Source organism: Carcharodon carcharias, chromosome 7, assembly GCF_017639515.1.
Source record: "Carcharodon carcharias isolate sCarCar2 chromosome 7, sCarCar2.pri, whole genome shotgun sequence".
In the NCBI taxonomy this organism is placed as follows: domain Eukaryota; kingdom Metazoa; phylum Chordata; class Chondrichthyes; order Lamniformes; family Lamnidae; genus Carcharodon; species Carcharodon carcharias.
In genome coordinates, this window is record NC_054473.1 from 150,556,536 (window position 1) to 150,578,410 (window position 21,875).

At 38.1% G+C, this 21,875-nt stretch overlaps 1 protein-coding gene across 1 annotated transcript in view; it reads left to right on the top strand.

Annotated features, from left to right (window-relative positions):
- The window catches only part of znf536 (zinc finger protein 536), a 560,712-nt gene that overhangs the window by 444,883 nt on the left and 93,954 nt on the right, over positions 1-21,875 (top strand). Inside the window, exon 7 of the mRNA XM_041192428.1 lies at positions 1,332-2,981. Coding sequence (XP_041048362.1) covers positions 1,332-2,981 — 1,650 coding nt within the window. The remainder of the gene's footprint in view (positions 1-1,331; positions 2,982-21,875) is intronic.

Below are 21,875 nucleotides of genomic sequence, written 5' to 3' on the forward strand. Positions count from 1 at the left end.
AATCACGCCCGGGGGCCGATTGCAGGCGGCGGACAGTTTCTCAGCCATTCCCAGGCCCACCCAATGATATTTCACCCCTCTCCCTGGATTCACCTAGTTCTGTTGAAGGGTCATGAGGATTCGAAACATCAACTCTTTTCTTCTCCGCCGATGCTGCCAGACCTACTGAGTTTTTCCAGGTAATTCTGTTTTTGTTTTGGATTTCCAGCATTCGCAGTTTTTTGTTTTTATCTCTATTTTTTAGACCCGAAAATCCTGCCCTATATGTTTTACATCTGGAGCACTTTCTCAAATTAAGCCATGTGTAAAAATATACATTGCTTATGCTTAAACAAATGAGCTATACTGTAGACTAATTAGTGGAGGAAGAGTTTGAAATTCAGATTGTTTCTTATTGAGCTCATTCAATCTAGGGCAGCACCTTTTATACTGCCATTGCTTCAGAAGAGAACATGAAAGGATATGTTTAATTACAGACTATTCAACCCATTTTGCTCTGTTTCTCAACAAAAAGAAATTGGAACTATAACAGAAACTCATTGACAAAGTTGATTAGGGTGTAATAGATGGAATGCAATGGTTATATTCCACATCCTCTTCATCCATAATATTCTGTTTTAAGGAATGCTGTAATGTGTTAAGGAAATGGAGGAAAAAAGTTTTACTGAAAAATCTGATAACAAGCGCAGGTACAAAATGACTATTATCATAATACATGAGTGAAATCTATATTCCTTCAAATCAGTGAAATTATGGAAATATATGTATAAGCCAGATGACTTATGAGGTGAATATTATCTTAAAAATCCCTGTTAAATTAACATAGCATAATACTCCTTTTATTGTTCCCTTTTAAACAGTTTTCGAACCAGTGCAGATGCAAATCTTCATATTTAAATGCAAATGGATACAAATGTGCAGAAACCATTCTGCATGTTTAAAAAATGTTTTATTTACACTATGCATTGAATGCACTTTGAACCACAGAAGTATTTTTTGAACCAGTGCTATTTTCTGAAAATTGTTAAATTAATTCTTGAATGGTGTTTCACAAATAATGATAAATTGCTTGTGCAGCATGTCATTTGCTAATTATATCCATGATTTACTACATTGTAAGCCTTAAATCATTCATTTCAATATTTTATAGAACGCTATAAAGTTTAAGGCTTTGAAATGATTTGATATGTTCAAACTCATTTATGCCTTTTTAACCATGTGTTTTCTTCCTTCATCACACTAAAGAAATCAGTTTCTTGTTCTTAACCCAAACTGCAGTGGAATATTTGTGTGTAAAAACAAAAGCTTACTACTTTCTTTCAATTCTTTAGGGGAAAAGCCGTACAAGTGTCCTCACTGCGACTATGCCGGAACCCAATCAGCATCCCTGAAATATCATTTAGAACGCCACCACCGGGAGCGGCAGAATGGAACAAGCCCTCTGCCAGGGCAGTCTCACACACACCAAGAGCATTCTGAAGAGGCAGCAAATAAAAACCAGGTGTTTATGAGGCCAGAAGTACTGAGGGGAGTAACAAAAAGCATGCCAGGAACTGACCTCAGGAGTGGCTTGGTTCCTCAGCAATGGCCTGTAGGAGTGATTTCGCCTGCAGAACGCCATGTACTTGGAGCTGGTGTCACACCGGAGCATCAATCTGAAAGTCTGAAAACTACTTCTGAGGTATGTAGTGAGGAAACCCCAAGTCTTTCTGATCTGAGCAGAGCTTTCCAGAGCCTGGCTGGAAATGGAGTCAATTTTCAAGGATCTTTGCAAGCCTTTATTGACACTTTTGGACTGAGATCTTTGGAGAAAGAAAAAGAAATGATGGAAAGAGTCTATAGTGAAACCACAAGTATAAAGCAGTCTAACTCAAAATCAGCACTTGAGAAACACACAAAGAATGCAGCCTCTGAAGATTGTGAAGGAAGGGCTGAAGGTCAGCCATCTGAAGAAAAGGCAATTGTCAAATCTAGATCAACTGCAGAAAAATCCCAATATGAACCACTGGATTTGTCTGTGAGACCTCTGTCACATGATTCTGCCTCAATCCCTGGTGCAACCATTACCATTCAGGATAACATTACTTGGCACGGGTGTCTATTCTGTTCCTTCACAACTTCATCCATGGAATTAATGGTTCTTCACCTTCAAGCAAATCACTTGGGAAAATCAAAACGAAAAGAAAACCTTTTAGGATTTGCTGGAAATGGAAATGATCTTCAAGGGGAGCCTTCATCTATTGCAAAAAAAACCTGTTTGCCGGTGTCTCCTGTTGTTACTAAGAAAGATATGATAGCTGCAAAACCACTTGATAAGGCTGATTCCTCCACAGATAAAATATTACAACCAGGCCAGTCTAGTGATTCTTTGGGAGATCACAAGAAGCCTTTTGTTAACCCCATGGACTCTAGCCTGAGCTCTCTAGTGACAGACTTTTACAAACAATTCAACAAATATTCAAATGTCGGTGGGCCAGGAACACCTATTTTGAGTACAACTCATGAATCTGAATTGAAATGTCCACCTGAAAATACGTTGAACCTTGTTTCATCAGGAGCTACAAGCATGAGTCCTTCTGGTGAAGTAGGTCATCAACCAGGCAGTGATGAAACAGGGTCTGTAAATGATCAAGATGTAGACGATCAAGATGCATTAGCGGACATAAACCAACCGTTAACCTCTGATGAAGAAAGTTCTGATGAGGAAGATCCAATTCAAAGTGCAGCTCTTTCACAAGGATCAGAGAACCTTCTGAGTTCCATGGGTAAACCTCAAGGTGGACCTTGGCACAATTTGAATCTTCTGCCAACTCACGATATTCCATCAGGACTGGCCAACCAGGAGCATGTCCATGACCATCAGCTTCTGGACCAGCAGATGAACATGCTCTCTGTTCTGAGAGCTTACAGCACAGACAACATGGCAGCTTTCAATGGTAGTTCAATCAGCAGCAGCAGCACTAAGAGATCAGACTTATCAGGTGGGTGTCAAATAAATCCAACTTTTAAAATGCAATGAACACACTGGCCAGTGAAATCCCTTTCAGAGGCATGGCTTTACAAACTTCAGCATAAAGTCACAATATTGTTGCACTGTGTATTTTGCTGATCTCAAATCTTCCCTTTTCTCAAGCGTTCAGGTCAAATTGAAGCCACTCACTTTTAGCTCAATGATTATAGATATTCACAGCAGAAATTTAATTGCTTAAGATGTTTTATTAGTTTCAGAAGAACGGGGTGAGGGCTTGGTTATTGTGAGAGTTGCCCATGGAAGTGCAAAAGACACTAGACATACTTCATTTGATAGATAGATATCGATACAGTTTAAGCATCTGTATTACTTTCTACTGAGCAACTAAATAGCTATCCAGCAGTTTAACTATGGATTCTGTAGCCTTTCAATTGGTCTTTAGTTGTGATGCCTGTTTCACCAGAACAAACTCACTGCTAGTAAATGCTGTACCTATAACAGCACCAGTTCAACATTACTACCAACCTAACTGCACAATCCAATTAAATATCTGTCAACTCCTGAATGCAATTCTATTTGTATAATGTACAAAGTCTACAGACCTAGAAGAGAACTTGCAACAAATGGAAAAATGCTTGTACAATAAATGTTATAGAAATTTTTTTCTAATGATTTACGTATACACTGGAGATCAAAATGTTTTTCAGACTGGTATCCATTTTTTGGGTGTTTCTTACATACTGCACAGCTCATAATTTTCAGGAAGAAAGTGTTCACTTTGCTGTGATAAAGGTATTTTTTTTTTAATTCATTCATGGAATGTGGGAGTCACTGACAATGTCAGCATTTATTGCCCATTCCTGATTGCCCTGGATAAGGTGCTGATGAGCTGCCTATTTGAACAGTTGCAGTCTATGTGGTGAAGGGACTACTGAGTGCTGTTACAGAGGGAGTTCCAGCAATTTTGGCCCACTGACAATGAAGAAACAATGATACGTTTTGAAGTCAGGATGGTGTGTGACTTGGAGGAGAACATGAAGGTGGCGGTGTTCCCATACACTTGTTGTCCGTTGCTTCCAAATGATAGAGGTCACGGGTTTGGGAGGTACTGTTGAAGAAATTTGAATTGCTTGGATCTTGCTTACATAACAAGTCACTGCATTTCAATGTAATTCATTGCATGTGATATACTTTGAAAGGTGTGATAAGCACAACATGAATGCAGGCCTTTCTTATTTATTTCATTCATTATTATACTTTTGTTGTACACACGTGTACTTTGACTGCAGTTTTTGGCGTACATTTAATTATATCTGAATAATTAGCCAATGACTAAAGTGCATCCTAAATTTTGGACCGTAGAGTTCAATTGCAATTATCATAACTGATTAATGAAGTGGTAATGGTCTTATGCAACTGACCACAAGGAAAGGAGGTGACACTTTCTAAACAGTCAATTGTTCCGTAAAACAGCAAAAATGGTTTCTTTATTTCTCCTGGAAAGCTTCATTGAATTGTAGTAATGAGCTTGACATGCATTGCCCTGCTAAACTCAAAATAGGCAGAACAAATGAACTTAATTCTTGTTCTTGTGTTTCAGCTGCCCAGCCAGTTCTAAGTTTGTAAAGTCAGGCACATATACACAATCATTGTTGCTCAAAAGATTTACCCTGATAAAACCAAGATAACATCAGTACAAGTGTCCAGTATCTTTATTTTAGTGCTATTTAAATTTGTACCAATACCTGCTTTGCTGTCACATTAATCCATCAATCATATGAACATTTTTTTATTAGTTTATAGTATGAGTATATAACGCATGACAATATAGCATTTTGGGATGGGAAAAAAAATGTCTCATTCTAGAGGAAGGGTATTTCTTGCTTACCAATGGTCAAGGCACTTAGTGTTGCCAACTTTTGTCAAGTTCAAAACCTGATAGGGTGGGATCATGGCCTGAGTTTTTCAGGCGGCGGGCACAATTGGTGGGAGTGGGCAGGGGCGGTGGTGGAGCTGATCACCGCCCGCGATCGGCTCCGTGCTGCCATTTTATGTGGGCGGGACAATTAAGGCCCACCCAGCATAATACGTGAACCGTAGCACTCAGCGCTACCTGTGCAGGTGGGGGGAGGAGGGACAGTTGGGGCCAGTGCTGTTTCGTGCATGCACGCGAAAGAGCGCTTCATCTCCCTGAGGCACGGAGCTGCCTCGGGGAAATTGAATCAATATTGAAATAATTAAATAAGTGGAGAAAAAATTTAATCAAACAAGTCCTCTCCTGAGACGGGACATGTTTTCATATTTATGAACATTTTTTAATTTATTTAATAAAAGCTTTAGGGAACCTCATCCTGCTTGTGGATGAGGTTTCCTAAAAAACGTAATGGCCACTTGGCCTTTTTGCCTGGCCGCCAACCTTAAGGTTGGATGAGCAACAGTTACATTAATGACTTCCTTAATAGACCATTTATATATCGGCGGGTGTGCAGCCGACTCCGGTGCGCACCCGCCGAACGAAACACCGCTAGACAGCGCAATGACATCAGCACGCATGCCCGACATCATCGCACGTTATTTTACATGTCGGCGTGTCAGTCCCGCCCCCGCACGCCGACTGAAAAATCCTGCCCCATGTCTTGAGTTCTGATATTCATTTTGTTGCTGATTGGAAAGATTAAATTAATGTATCTGCATCATGAGACACTGACATAACTAGAGAAGAAGGCCTATTACATTTTTTAAAATAGTCTTTGGACTCTGTTTTACATTTGAGAAATTCAAATTCAGCTTGATCAAATACTAGACTGGTTAATTTGAAAGCAGAGAAGTGGAAACTTTAAAGATAATCATGCCCTGAAAGAGGATGCATGAAAATAAAAGCATGTGGGAAAAAGACAGATGAATAGAGAAGGTGCATTTCACCATGTAATTTGTACATATGCATTAATTGCATGTAAGAAACATGCCCAAGAAAGAATTATAGACATAATGTACAGTGTGACACTTAACTCATTTTAATCATCTATGATTCTATGATTGTGTTACAACCTTCTATGCAGTTTGACATAATTTATACATACATGTGTGATTTTATTTGATTTATCTTTTAAAGACATGCCCATGAACTATGTAAGATTGTTGTACATGGATTCGGGGTAAATACACAAGAATTTGTGATAAAGCAAATAACAAGAATGATCAAAGAATTGAGATGAAAGTACATAGTGCCATATTAAATAAAGTTAAGTGGTGGAGTATTTTTACTCACGTTATGATATTGACTGAACCTTTGTAGATTTCCTGTTATACCATGATCTCCGATGTAATTTGACTTCATGATGACATGGAGACATAAAACACTTTCACCGGAATGTGAAATCAAAATACTGCAGAGGCTGGAAACCTGGAATAAAAGTTAAAATGCTGGAAATACTCAGCATGTCAGGCAGCATCTGTGTAGAGAGAAATAGCGTTAATGTTTCAGGTTAATAAATCTTTCAACAGATAAATCTTTCTTCAGTTTTACAGTATTTATAAAGGGGCTTTGCTGTTTACAAAATTCCATTGATCCATAAGTACAGAATAATATCAGCGATTACAAGATAAAATTTAAGAGTAACAAGGGAAATCAAACAGAGTTTCTCGTGGATAAACTACCACAAGAGGTGATTAGGTTTGAAGACAACTTACATGTGTTTCTGGAGAGAGAAGAAATTGTAGGATATGTTGAGTAGGCAGGCTGTGGTCAATCAAAAATGACAGGCTTCTTGAACCAATTATTTTTTCCTGCTCCTAAAAAGTCTTCTACTATTTATAAAATTGGGCTAAATTTTAATAGACTCTGCTTCTGGTGCAGAGTCGAGAACTCAGATTACAGGAATGGGGACAAGTTAGTGTGCCTGGTTTGAAAGGCTCACAATTTTCTGGTCATTCATTTTAATGATGAGAAAATTGGGAAGAATTGAGTTGGATGCATTCACCTCTGCACATGACTGTCTGGCTGCTGCTCCCAAAAGTGAAATAACACATGGGAAGCAAAGCCTTTTACTCTATAAGTTGCATTTTACTTTCAGTCTTTTATGCATTCAATCTGTTATATCCTAATTTCTCATATTGTGAACCTTTCTTATGACTCCTTTACTAAGGTAAATAAGGTAAATAATCTATTGTCTATCTTACAGTAATATGTACTTTACATACCTTTGAAAGAACTAATGATAGCCAGTGTACAGTAATAAAAAGTAAGTTTGTTTTTGGTCCTTATACTGAAGAAATTGAATTAGTGCAGTTGAATATGTCAGTTAGAAAAATGTGCTGTAATTGAAATTCCCAAATTTTTGTGACATCTTCAAGAATTTATATTGCTTTTATATTAGCCTCATTGCACATATAGACAAAAATTCATGTACAGTTAGACAAATATTGACAATAACTCAGAAGTCAAGCCATCTCTTAGACTTGCAAGCACAACAAAGCAAGAGTTGTGAGGCTACTTCTGCTGCTAATCGATAATGATTTGTGCGTATCAGTAGATATGGAACAAAGGCAAGTAAATAGAGTTGAGGTACAGAGCAGCCATAATCTAATTAAAAGGCAGAACTTGAGAGGTGGAATGGCCTACTCCTATTCCAATGTTCTTATTATGTTGGCTAACAGACACTGCAGAACTTCCTGGAATGTAATCATGTCTTAAGAGTGGGAAGGGGAGAGCTTCACAGGCAAATCTGGGATTTGAAGTGAGGAGAGAGGGAAATGTAATGCATGTCAATAAAATTAGAGGAGATGCATCTTTTCCCACCTTCTCCACTCCATTATTTGCACATAAGAACATAAGAACTAAGAGCAGGAGTAGGCAATTCAGCCCCTTGAGCCTGCCCTGCCATTCAATACGATCATGGCTGATCTCATTTTGGCCTCAACTCCAATTTCCAGCCCTCTCCCCATAACCTTTCAAGCCATCATTAATTAAAAATCTGTCTATCTCCTCCTTAAATTTATTCATCGTCCTGACATCCACTGCACTCTGAGGTAGTGAATTCCACAGATTCACGACTCTTTGAGAAAAGTAATTCCTCCTCATCTCTGATTTAAATCTACCACCCCTTAGCCTAAAACTATGGTCTCTTGTTCTAGAATGCCTCACAAGGGGAAACATCTGCTCCACACCTACTTTTTCTATCCCCTTTAGCATCTTATATACCTCAATTAGATCTCCTCGCATCCTTCTAAACTCTAGTGAATATGGGTCTAAACTGCTCAATCTCTCCTCATAAGACAAGCCCCGCATCTCTGGAATCAATTTAGTGAACCTCCTCTGAACCGCCTCCAATGCAACTACATCCTTCCTCAAGTAAGGGGTCCAAAACTGTGCACAGTACTCCAGGTGTGGTCTCAGCAATGCCTTGTACAGTTGCAACAATACTTTCCTATTTTTATACTCTATTCCTTTAACAATAAATGCTAAAATTCCATTTGCCTTTCTTATTACCTGCTGCACCTGCATACTAGCTTTCAGCGATTCATGCACGAGGACACCCAGATCCCTGTGCACTGAAGCATTCTGAAGTTTCTCTCCATTTAAATAATAAGTCGCCTTTTTATCCTTCTGACCAAAATGGATAACTTTACACTTATCCACATTAAACTCCATCTGCCAAATTTTGGCCCATTCATCTAGCCTGTCCATGTCCATTTGTAAATTTCTTATTTCTTCATTGCAACTTACTTTCCCACCTATTTTGGTGTCATCTGCAAATTTAACTATAGTACCTTCTATCCCTGAATCCAAGTCATTAATATAGATTGTAAATAGTTGGGGCCCAAGGACTGAACCCTGTGGCACCCCACCAGTTGAAGCTTGCCATCCAAAAAAAGACCCATTTATCCCGACTCTCTGCTTTCTGTCGGTGAGCCAATCCTCTATTCAGGCTAATATATTACCCTTAACTCTGTGTGACCTTATCTTGTACATTAATCTTTTGTGTGTCACCTTATCAAAGGCCTTCTGGAAGTCCAGATATACTACATCTACAGGACCCCCATTATCCACTTTGCTTATCACATCTTCAAAGAACTCTAGCAAATTAGTCAAACATGACTTACTCTTTATAAAATCATGCTGACTCTGATGGATTGCATTTTGACTTTCCTAATGCCCCATTACTACTTCCTTAATAATGGATTCCAACAATTTCCCAACAACAGACATTAAACTAACCGGTCTATAGTTCCCTACTTTCTGCCTTCCCCCCTTTTTGAATAAGGGCATTATATTAGCATTTTTCCAATCCTCTGGAACCTTTCCAGAACCCATGGAATTTTGGAATATTATAGCATCCGCTATCTCTGCTGCCACTTCCTTTAAGACCCTGGGGTATAGGCCATCCGGTCCTGGGGACTTGTTACCCTTTAATCCCAATAGTTTGCTCAATACTTTTTCTCTAGTGATGGTGATTGTTCTAAGTACCTCCTTCTCTATACCCTCTGCATCACCTACTACTATTGGGGTGGTACTCGTGTCCTCCACCATGAAAACTAAGGCAAAATATTGAGTAAGCGTCTCTGTCATTTCCGCATTCCCCACTTTTAACTCCCCAGTCTCATCCTCCAAGGGACCAACATTCACTTTAGCTACTCTCTTTCCTTTTATATACTTGTAGAAGCTTTTGCTATCAGTTTTTACATTTTGCGCTAGTTTTTTTTCATAATTTACCTTAGCTCTTTTTATTACTTTTTTTTGTAACCTTTTGTTGATCTTTAAAAGTTTCCCAATCTTCCAGCCTGCCACTGATCTTTGCAAATTGGTATGCCATACGTTTTGGCTTTATGTTATCTTTAAATTTCCTTGCTTAGTTTGTTCCCCCCTTACCATCTTTCTTCCACTTTGGAATATATTTTACTGTGTGAGATAATGAGTCTCACACAGTATGGATTCACACCAGAAGGTAGAGCTCTAATGTGATGGAAAGCTATGTTTTAATTATCTGCAGGAAGTTTGATGCATGTTCTGGTGCACTTACAAACTTATTTTGGACTCTTCTTGATGTTATGAGGGAGCACTGCTTCCACTAGTACTCAGAATGCAATCAGTTAGTCATCAAGGAGTGAAACTGCAAGCAAAAATCTAAGCATGGATATGCAGCAGATCTTCATGGCAATCTTCTTATAATTATAGTTTGAATCGTATCTGTTGGTGTAATTTGGATATATTGTATCTGCATCACACTACACACATGCCAGCCTAATACTGTTCTAAGACTAGCATTTGGGATATGACAGCAGCCAATGTGTTACATTTAACCTTGAATGATGAAATGGTGACCCAGTAAACGTAAAGTTTTTTTGGAGTATATTATATTCACAGTACATATACAAATTGCAGGTGAAAAGTGGCAGTGAACTCTCATTGACTGCTAATTTTCATTATCACCATTATCACATGGCCACTTGTTTATTTTAATCGAGATTATAATGACAGCAAATGTTTAGAACATGCAATACTTATATTTGGTTCAGTCATTTTGTTATCCAAAAATGTGTGTACATTTTGAGTAGCAAGGCTACGATAGTGCAACACAATCAATTTAATATAATTCCTTTCAATTCAGAATTTACATTACATCTACAAAATGTAAACAATTGTATAATCTTTGTTATTGTGAAGGTAGTTGTAAATATGTTATGTTCAGATTTTTAGTTCTAACCCTGTAATGAGGTTGAAGGAATCCAGTAGGCAAGTTTCCATTTTTACTTTTGGCTTTCCATAAATTATTTTATTATGGATAGTGCCAATGGCACCTAAATCTATTATTGGTTGGTCGACTAAGTGATGATATGAAGGGCGTTGTACATGAAATTCATTAATATGCTCAAGTATATTAAGGTGCGCCTTAACTACATTGGTTTGTTGCAGTGGGTATAATAGGTCAAATGTGTGCAAATCTAAAGAACAGGAGTAGAGACACAAAGCTATGGATTATGTTTTTATTTAGTGTGCATTTGCTGCTGCTGATGAGGTAGTGTTTAAAATTCAGGAAAAAAACATTGCTTGAAGCAAATTCCAGATTTGTCATGGAGACTAAAATATAATATTTGGGTGTTGCACCGGGAAGTGACTGATGTAGTAGTAGTGTTTTGGAATGCACCTCTGATGTCCAAGGGCCAAACAAGCTACTTCATAAATGAGATAACAGTTTGAGGCTTTGATGTTGAGAATGTAGACACCAATAACTGCATTGGGTTTTCTGTCTGGTCTTGTTTACTTTCACTGATGACTCTTTCTTCTGCAAGGCTGCTAACTGTAAATTTTTTCACAATATATGAATGCCTAGGTTTGGGGAAGACACAAGGCAAACAAACTGAGTTTCCATGCAAGGAATGTGGTAAAGTCTTTAACCAGCCCAGCCACCTTAGGACCCATTTGAGGTCACATACAGGTAAGAGCTGTAGCATTAAAATCATTTACCAAAAATGATAAGGCAATAGGGCGCACTGAAAAACTCTGTTTTAAACTACACAGAAGCCAAGAAGATACACATTTCATAATATAGTGCCCCTTAAACTCCCAAACTTGAATTTCCCTTCTATAGGATTAATTGAGAACTGATTCTAAACTTCACAGTTCGTTCCATTTTTGTGAAAATGTTTGAATTTTGTACAGTGTACAAATAAGTAAACCTTGAATTTATTTTATTAATGTTACAGAAGAAATAACTATCATATTGATCTATTAAATTGCTGTTTATATATTTTCCTCTGTAAAGAAGGCAGTTCTAATATTTAGTATTTAATCACCCAATTAATCTTGATGTGATCGATTAAATTAATCTTGATTTGATCATTTTAAATTTGACTAGATTTTGAGTGAGAATTGACCTTATCAGAATCTGAACACAATTTAATGACTAATATGTTGTGCCCAAGATCCACTTCAGACTTCACCACATTAATACTTGAAAAAGATGCATTTAACATATGCAAGCAGAGAATATCTTCAAATGATAAATATAATGAATTAGGTGTTTTGTTACTAAATGCCTGCATTGCATACTTCCAAGAAAAATTAGGTTTATTTCAAATGCTCAACTGAATATAAACAAAAATGCTGGAAAAACTCAGCAGATCTAACAGCATCTGTGAAGAGAAAAATATAGTCTGTATGACTCTTCTTCAGAGCTGTTTTACTATGTTTTTCTCTCCACAGATGCTGTTAGACCTGCTGAGTTTTTCCAGCATTTTCTGTTTTTGTTGCAGATTTCCAGCACCCACAGTATTTTGCTTTTAGCTCAACTGAATATGTTTAATGAGGAATTAAATGGAGAACAATCCATTAATTTACCTGTTTTAATTAATCCAATAAACACTATGGCCCGGATTTTTGCTTCGGATCGGGAGAGGAGAGATGGGATATTTCCTGGTTCTGCCAACCCAACCCAGGAAAAGGAGGCCTGGAAGGTTGGATTTTCATTCCGGGGATGAGGGCTGGAATCGAATTCAGGCCCACCACCCCTGGAATGAGTGCAGAGATTGCTGGATGCAGGGCCGGGTTGGCTGGAAGGCCTGCTCTTGGTGCTCGGGCACTTTGTTGAAGGTATTAAAAAAATTACTAAAACAAAAAACAGTTCTCCAGCCCTCACTCCTCACCCCCAACCCCCCACACATGTCCCACCCATGCCGAACTATGCCTCATGCCCCCTACGACACCCTGTGCCCCTCTACCCACCCATGGCCGCTCATATCCCATATGCAAACCGATGTCCCTCTACCCAAGCCCCCTGGCCCCTCATCCTCCCTATTCCAACCCATGCCCCACTACCCACCTGCCACAGCCCCTCATACCCCCCCATACCAACTTAGCGCTGATAAAAACAAATCATTGCATTGAAATTCCTTTAACTAATCTCTTATGTAAACAAACATTTCTGTCATGGAGCTGTCAGTCAAACTGTTCACTTAACTATCACCCCACTGTGATAATGTTAGGTTGTAAATCAGTAATGCAGTACAAATTCAATAATGATAACTCTCAGACTTATGTCAACAGACAGAGTTAAATAGCAGGCACTGATTTTAAAAAAAAAATCCACACATGCCCTTTTTTTTTAATTCAAAGGCCAATAGAGTTAAATCCCTTGACAGCTTTTACAGTTCCAATGAGCTTTAACAATTCCAATGAGTTTTAACAGGTTTTTGACAGTATTGGTAGCTCTTTGACTGCTTGACAGTTCTTTGACAGCTTTGAAATTTCTTTGACAGTTTGACAGTTCCAACAAATGTATGCACTTTTTACACACAATCATTTCTAATTTTAACAATCCCAAAGGGCACCTGACCTACCTCAAAGGGTACCTTACCTCTCCCAAAGGTGTCCTGAGACCACTCTCCAAAGGGGTACCTTGGATTTCCAAACAAATTCACAAGGTTCACACCTGCTCCTACCAGGTCTAATCTGCACACTTCAGGTTTTAGACGCCTATGTCACCAAAATCACACATGAATGGAAGCAGCTGCTGATTTAAATGGGTAGCTGCCTCTGGGAACCATGGATGGGTGATTTACAACCCTCCTCTATTCCAGCCCTCCCCCGCCACCGGTGTAAATGGCAGAGGCTGGATTCAGGTGGGCTTCTGGACTTGGGCCTCTGCCGACATTTTCACACAGACGGAGAGTTTCTCCATCTGTGCAAAAATTCAGGCTTATGTTTGAAAAAGGTGGCTTCTGCAGCTTGCCTTAAGTTTTTTTGAGTCCCTTGTCCATATTGGTCACAGTGTCTTTGAATATCTTTCTGTAATTTAGGTTTTGCTGCTATTCATTCTCTCTTCACAATAGATGTTTTAACTAGACTTCTGCTAGTGACAATTGTTAAGAGAAGTATGTTGTCAGAAAGTATGTACTTACAGGTTCAGTCCAGGGCTTCAGAACAGAATGGGTCAAACCTACCTGGAGCACAGAGCTGTACTACTTTTGAGATAATTACTTCAACAGATTGATATCTTGATTAGTGTCTGATTCAGGCTATGGACCACTTCAGTCAAATCCCTCTCTTCCTGTCCACCTCTTGCACATTAGTGATTGCATTTGTGATCAAACAGTGTGAGAATGATAGTTGATATTGGTGCTGAACAGTGTTCCAGTACGATCCCTTTCCAAACTTCCTGCTTTGTCAGAAATACCAGATTTAGGATCTGACTCATGCATACTTTTGAACAAATTTATTTCACGTTCTAACGCTAGTACATGGAATTGTTATTGTGCTGAAGGGAAACTGAAACTTTAAAGATTCCCAGTGTTGATTAAAAAGCATGCATGGGCTTTAGCTAGGAGATTCACTCATGATAGTATGATTCAGAATGCTGCAGTGGGTGTGAATATAATCACATTAAAACCATAAACTGTAGTACCTAATTTCTATTTTCTAAATATAGATTAAAATTCATTGTAATACCATGATACACTTTTAGGAAGTTTTGAGAATCCAATCACAACCATGGCAAGTATAGACAATAAGGAATGCTGTGAATATTTGAGTGTTTTTTTGCAAGGATTTCAAATGGAAATTACTTGCATCTCCTTACAAAATGACAAAGACTGGGTTTCCAGTGGTTTACATCTGTCCCATTTACGTGCACACAGAAAACTGAATGGAAAAATAAAGGTACGGACATCCTGGAAAGTGGAACTGCCTCACAAGAATGGAGAATGTCTGGCAGGCAACTGGGTCTAATTTACTGAGGAAACCCCTGGATAATTATAGAGCTGTATGTTGGCTATTGAGTAAACCATAACTTGCTTTAAGGATACACAGTGATCCAGTTCAATAAAATGCAGCATTGAACAAGTAGGCAATTGACTAGATGGTCATGAATTAAAGACCCTTCTTCATTAACCTAATTTGTGCTGCATCACTGCAATCCTTACTACTATTCAAATTGCTTGAAGTTATTTCTGTATCACTTTTGTCATTGTTTGTTTGGAGTTGAACAGGTAATTTAGATGGTGCTGCCCCTTTTAAGATCGATTGTTTTATATTGAAATCTCTCAGAGTGCTTAAATGCCCTGTATTTTTATTCTGTGAGGGCATAAGCATTGGCAAGGATGCAACAGGAAAGGAAACTTCTTCCTCATCTTAATAAATGGAACACTCAGATTCGCTGTTTAACAGGTTCTTTAGGGTAATTAGTATAATTTAAAGCACATGGTGGCTGCATTAGTCAGAGAGAAGTCATAGATATACAAGCCCTGTAACTTTGGTGTAATGAAATTTCAGCCGTCAGTGGTTTAAATTACCAAAAGGTCCACAGGAGACAAAGCAATTTGGTTTACCATCACCAGTAACTAAGATTTATTTGTAACTTCCGAAATACTGCACCATTTTCTCTTGTAGCCAACACGAGGAGCATTTCTTTTGTAGAACTGTAATACTGACCCAATTGTTACTGTAAGATAGATTATAGATATATATCCATTTGTTGCTAACTAAAATGCTATATAATGTATCTATGTGAGTAAACAGGTGGGGTGTGGTAATGTTTGTTTCTATCATATGAAGTGTTCTTCATCAGCAGAGCCACACATTATCTCACTGAAGAGTAAGCAAGTTCTAATAATAAGGACAAATACATTTTCCTGGCTGGTGCACCTCTTTTAGATGTTATAATTTTCAACAGTAAAAGATTATGGTAACCAAAAGAATTTCGGTTTAGGTTCTATGTCATGAAACAAGCAAAAACATTACCACAGCAAGTCCACCAGCACCTGTAAAGAGAAAAGACAGGTTAACATTTGGGGTTTGGATCCTTCTTTAGAACTTGAATTGAGAGACTTGCTGTACATTCCTAGCAGGTTTTGTTTTTACTTCAGATTTTGAACAGTTGCAGTTTTTTTTAATACATATACAATCTGGATTTTCTAACGCTGTTACTGACTCAAGAGCAGCATTGTGCGAAAGTTGGTGATAAAGTCATCAGTAGTGTATCTGGTTAGGCATATGGATTAATATCTGAATTCACTTTGAAATTCAAAAGCATTGTGTTGTCAATAGCTAATTTGAAAACTAAATCCAGATGTAAATCATTCAGCAAAATTTAACATTTTGAGCGCTAGTTCTTTGAACAACACAACATGGTTCTAGTTTATTTTGAACAAAGGGATGTTCAGAAAGATTAAACATATGGATAATAAAACATAAGCACATGACTAAACTTACATTTCTATTAAATCTAGTAAATCAGCATTCAGCATCTCACACCAGAATTTAATCATTTATATCTCAACTCCTAATGTAATATGATTTTGGTTCTCTCTAATAAAGGCATCCCATGTGATTGCAATCAATATTTTGTTAAGTTTGTTACGTGAGCTTTATTTGAAACCATTGTTGTGGTTCCCTTTCCCCCAAAACAGGGTTTTGGATTCCTTTAGAGCATCCTATGATTTTGTAGCATTTTCATGAATGAGGGCTAAGATAAGGCTAACCGGTTTCAGGAAAGTGGCTTGTCCTGTATTTCAAGCAATGCAGAAGTTCTCTTATTTTAGCACTTAAAGGCAAACTCATTGGACTTGATTTTAGCTTAAACTTTCAGATGGCAAACTGCTGGGATCAGATCAGCCACCCATTTTACACAAACTGTACGTACGTTACGGCAATGTGCATGGAAACGTTATTCAATCTACTCACAATCTATTCTATTGAAGCTATAGTTATAGTGCAGTTATCCGAAATTATAACAGATTTAAAAGCAAAACCCCACAATACTATAGAGAAGACAGGAAACTTTCTGAAGAACATTTTTCCGCCTTGACATCCGCAAAGAGATTTTGTGAACACATTATTACAACTTCACATGCATTTCACTCTGGGAGCATTTGTGTCAGTGAAATTGCTTACTGATGATACTGTGACGTTACAGAGCCAACTTTCGAGTATGGTCTACTTAGAATTCAGTAACAATAACATTAGTTTTGTAGTAGAAACTAGCAAAATAATAGATTTAATCTTTAAGAATTAAATTGAGCCCAGGGATTGGGGTGTGTAGATCCTGATGGCAGGGGCCAGGAGACGAGGGAGCATCCGGGAGGGGGTGGGGGGGGTGAGTGCCTGATCTGGAAAGGGGGCCAGTGAGGGAGGTGCTGTCCCCGATCTATCCCACTCAAGGCCTGAACAGGGTAACCTGCTGGACTTCCACCCCGCCTTAAGGGCCTCAACTAGGACGGGGATGATGGGTGGCAGGAAGGCCACCAGGTAATTTTAAGGGCCCCTGGCATGGACCCGCCAGCAGGGTGTCCATAAAATTCTGCCCCAGATGTTACGCTTTTAAGGGGACATGTGTGGAAAAGGGGACAATTGTGGTGTAAAACCAGCTAGGACAGAAGCTGAAAGAAATATGAGAATGATAGTAGACTCAATTCTTACTAGGACCAACCTCTACTTTGTGTCTAAGTCAATACTAAACAGTTAAATTCTGAGGCAAATCCCACATTAAAAATAATATACAAATAAGGCTGATTTTTAAATTTCACCTCATTTGCATAACTATATACAGACCTAATGGCAGATTCAGATGAGCCTAATGTGGGGGAGGAAAGTTTTGCCTAAATCACATTTAAGGGTTTGGGCACCAATTAATGGAGAGCGTTATAATAAGGCAATGTTTAGAAGAAAACTTTAGTATTCACCAGTAAAGCCAAGTTTAAGAACAATGACAGGAAGCACTCTTTCACTTAATGGTGAATACAAGTTTAGCTTTCCAAGTAATCTGATGGAATCAAACAATCTGGAATTATTCAAGAGAGAATGGATGCTCTGATGGGAAAACCACATGTTTCTATAAATAAGATAGCTGTATAACTTCCCTTATCCAAACTTGTCTTCACAAGCTTAAAATAAGCCTCAAAAATAAAAATGAAACACCACTGTACTTCTAATGTTATTTTTAATTTGAAAGAAGCTGATGACACAAGCAGGCATTTTTAACCTGGTTCATTGAAACAAAGTATTGAAGGATATGCATCATGTGCTGGATATTAGTAGATGCTGAACATTCAAGTTAATTTGGGGTCTGGGCTCAGAACACCCAAAATTTGCAATTTACTGATTCTGAAGTCTCAACATAAAATTATGGAACAGGCAGCGCCTGGAGAGTTTCTTTAAGTTATTGAGGAATTTACTTAGATTCAACTGCAGACAAAATCCACCAGACTTTAGTTACTGCTGGACTAGCTCAGAAAGTGGCTAGGAAATTCTCATCAAGATCATTTTGTTTTCAGCCACAGTTGCTACCGAGGGTGCTTATTGTTTAGGTGTCAAACATGGAACTGAATTTGCAGCCCACTTGAACTATACTTTTACCTCCATCTAAATTCCACATTTGACATCTAAATGGTGAGTATTGCAATTATACAATTATGGGATGCAATATAATTTTGTTGTAAATGTAGGAGTTACAATTGTAATTTAGTCTGCAATTATATGATGGTAAGTGTTGTGGATGCTTTATCACTCTTCTCTATTTGAGGGTATTTTGACCTCTGATCCGAGATATTTGACTGGCAATTTAAAAAATTGCAGTGTCACAGGAACCTACTGTCCCACTGGGATGCTGGAAAAACACTGCAGTAGTACTCTTATCTACTCATACAAATTTTCTCCTTGTTTGTCCCTCTGCTGAATAATTTCCTGGGCGCCTGGACAGGATGCAGCTTCTGTAATGACAGTTTTTAAATTAAGAAATTAGGGAGCAAGAAAATCACTGCAAAGAGCTTTGTCACTCAGTAGGAAAATGAAAATTGAGTAATAAAAGTAAATATCAACAATACAGTCTGTTTATTAAATGGCAAGTGCAAAAGTGAAGTTTTAACAGTGCCTGTTATCAGTAAGAAAACAATGGCATGTAACTTGCAGTCAATAGCAAAGCAACGAAGGCTGCTGACCTCGAAGAAAGCTATGCTGAGAGACCTAGCAAACTGTGTGACAAGAACAATACCTCTGCCTTGATGTGCAGTTGATTGTAGTGTTGTTTAATGGGGGTTCTGAACATGGAGCTGCAGTGATGTCATCAAGTTGTCCAAGCAGCCAATCTCATTAAAGAATTTTCACAGACAGCCAATTAGGAAATGAAAAGCACTAATAATGAATCCACTTTTCAAACATTTTACAGAGCATGAAATAAAAATTGGGGTTAAAATGGTAGCTGAAATATCATGAACAGACTTTTTAAAAATTAGTTTAAAAACTCTCGTAAATAATCATAATGGAGACATTTAACAACATTCCACCATTTTTCCAGGGTCAGATCGTTGTTCAGCAGTAGTTATTACTCAAATCAAAGTTAAAAAACAGTTGCACCTCATTGGATAATGCTTAACTTTTTATAGGGTTTCTAACAGCAGTATTAGAGCGGAATATGGGAAGTTCTCACCAGATCACTTGATTTCACTGATTGCTGCCTGTGGCAGCTGAGGGATCCACAGTGCAGCCTGTATTGGATCAGTGAATGACAGACTGCAACTTCAGGATTTTCACGTTGTGAAAGTGTGCTAAATTCTGATGTTATGGTCATATTCTGAGGTGTAAAGACAGTGAACTCTGACAGTTCACCAAAAATCTCACAAATTCCAGGCCTTTGTTAAATTATACTTATAACACTTGCATTCCAAGTTAGAACCTTAAACCTTCCAATGTAAAATAAAAATATATTTCTTATCAAACCATGAAGCTGTAAAATCCTGGGGTTGTCCCTGCACCTGAATAACTCATATCAATGAAACAAAGTGGAGTATTATAAGTTTATCCATCACATCATCCATTAAGCCCTGTGATATTCAAGGCTGCTTACTGCTGTGTGTAGTGTAGTGCATACATCAATGTTCTAATTGAATGCAGTGGTAACATGGTGCTTACAATATTGGCTGTGCTCTACGAACAGGTGCGCAACTGGTGCAGCACTGGTGTGATCTCTATGTACAAGAATAGACGTTTTGTGAATTTAAAAGGACAGAACACAGTTGCTGGTAATGCCTTATAATTATAGCAGAATACCTGCCACTATAAAGTTGAAAAGTTGTAATTTTTTATTGCAAGTTAAGTCTCTATTCTTGTGCTAAAGTTCAAGAATATTGGGCAAAAGTAATTCTCTTCAAAAAACACAATCAGGATCTCTGAATCCCTTGTTAGCATCGTGGAATATATCAGCCTGCAGTTTTACAAGCCAAACACCTGCTTCCTGTTGTGTACCTTGCATAGCCATGGACAATAACTTTTCCTTTGGTCTGTATGGTACACGTTGATTGATAGCCTGTTCAAGTGATACATTTCTTTCTTAATAATTTTGGTAACTGCTATTAAAACTGAACCAGCATCTGTTTCTTGGAATTTTAAATCTTGAAACCAGTTACTGTATATGTGTTTGATTGAGCTAACTTCTATTCACAATAACCTACAATGAGTAAGTGGAAAGCCTTCATAATATAAAATCAGAGCTTCCTACCTTATAAACTTAATCTTTAAAGTGTATGGAAATCAAAGCCATATTTTTCTCCAGATTTCTGTTAAATTCTTGGTATTTGTCGATGCAGTACATTTTTGTAATTTATTCCCATTTTTAATCACTGTACTTCCTCCATTATGTGCTTGTTAAACTGTGTGATTAGCAGCCTATAAATCTATTTGGAAGGATCTAAGATATGTTGCCACCCAATTCCTTGACTGAGTGTATATCAGTACCAGTCTGGGACAGCTGATTAAACTGGAAAGCATCTTGCCTAGATCTTTCTCAAGCTGTAGACAGTGCCTGGTAACTTTATTTTTCATTACTTTAAGTTTGTAAAGGAGTATTTTACAATAGAATTCGTATTTGTTCATTTGTACAGCATAACAAGCATTAGCAGCTGTTTATTTTTTCCCTGTCTTCACTTACAGAGAGAATATGGCTTTAAAGAACAACAGGGGAGAAGTTCAACTTGCGTGTTTTCCAGTATGAAATGAGCTGCACAAAACCCAGAACCAAATTCCACATCAGGCCTCATTGAATGATACAAGTGAGCTGTGGGCACCAATTGGATGTCCCAATCCAGTTCGCCTGCTGCTCAGGGGCTGATGAATTCTGATAAGTTCCAGCTAGCAGGAAGAATCCTGTAAGCACTGCTGCTACTACTGGTTGCCCAGAAACGTAGCTTTTAAAAAGTTTTCTGTCCATTTCTTGAGCCGCTTCCAGCGGTCCCTTTAAGGTCCATTGGTTTGACTGTTTAGGACCTGTTGCCTTTAGCACAGTGCAAGTTCCACTTATTTGTATTTCAATTGTGCTTTGGAGCCCTACAACCAAAGTTAGGACTCCAGTTTGCGAATGTAAGGCACCTAGCATCAGTTTCAGGTGGGCATCCTGGATATCGATAAGGTATCGGCTTTCATTGTTGCAACTCACTTGCTTCCAGGCTAGCTCGGGTGTGCAACATGGCCACCTAAAATGTGCAGATCCAGAAACCATTTTATGCCTAAAAAACAGGTGAAGGTAAGTTGAATTTCTCCCCCAACATGTCTCACATGTGTTTATAGGGTAATAAAACCCGAACAAGTTGCTTTTATAAAATTGTCGAAAATTAGCATGATATGTAGGTTAAAATTGAATAATGTATTAAAAATATTTGACAATGAATGATGGGTAATTAGTGGTTTTGTGTTAATAGCCTGACACTGCACATCTTATCAGATATATTTTCTGACCTCTTTTCACAGCTACAGAGATACATATAAGCTTATACAAGAGTCAGAGAGTTTCGCTTGACTTACTTTCATCACAAAATAAATATGCAAAACAGCCCATTACAGAGACTCAGGCTGGCCATTTATGTTTGTCCACAAAATCAATTATTAAAAATATAGCAATACTTTTTATCCACTAATAGGTGATGT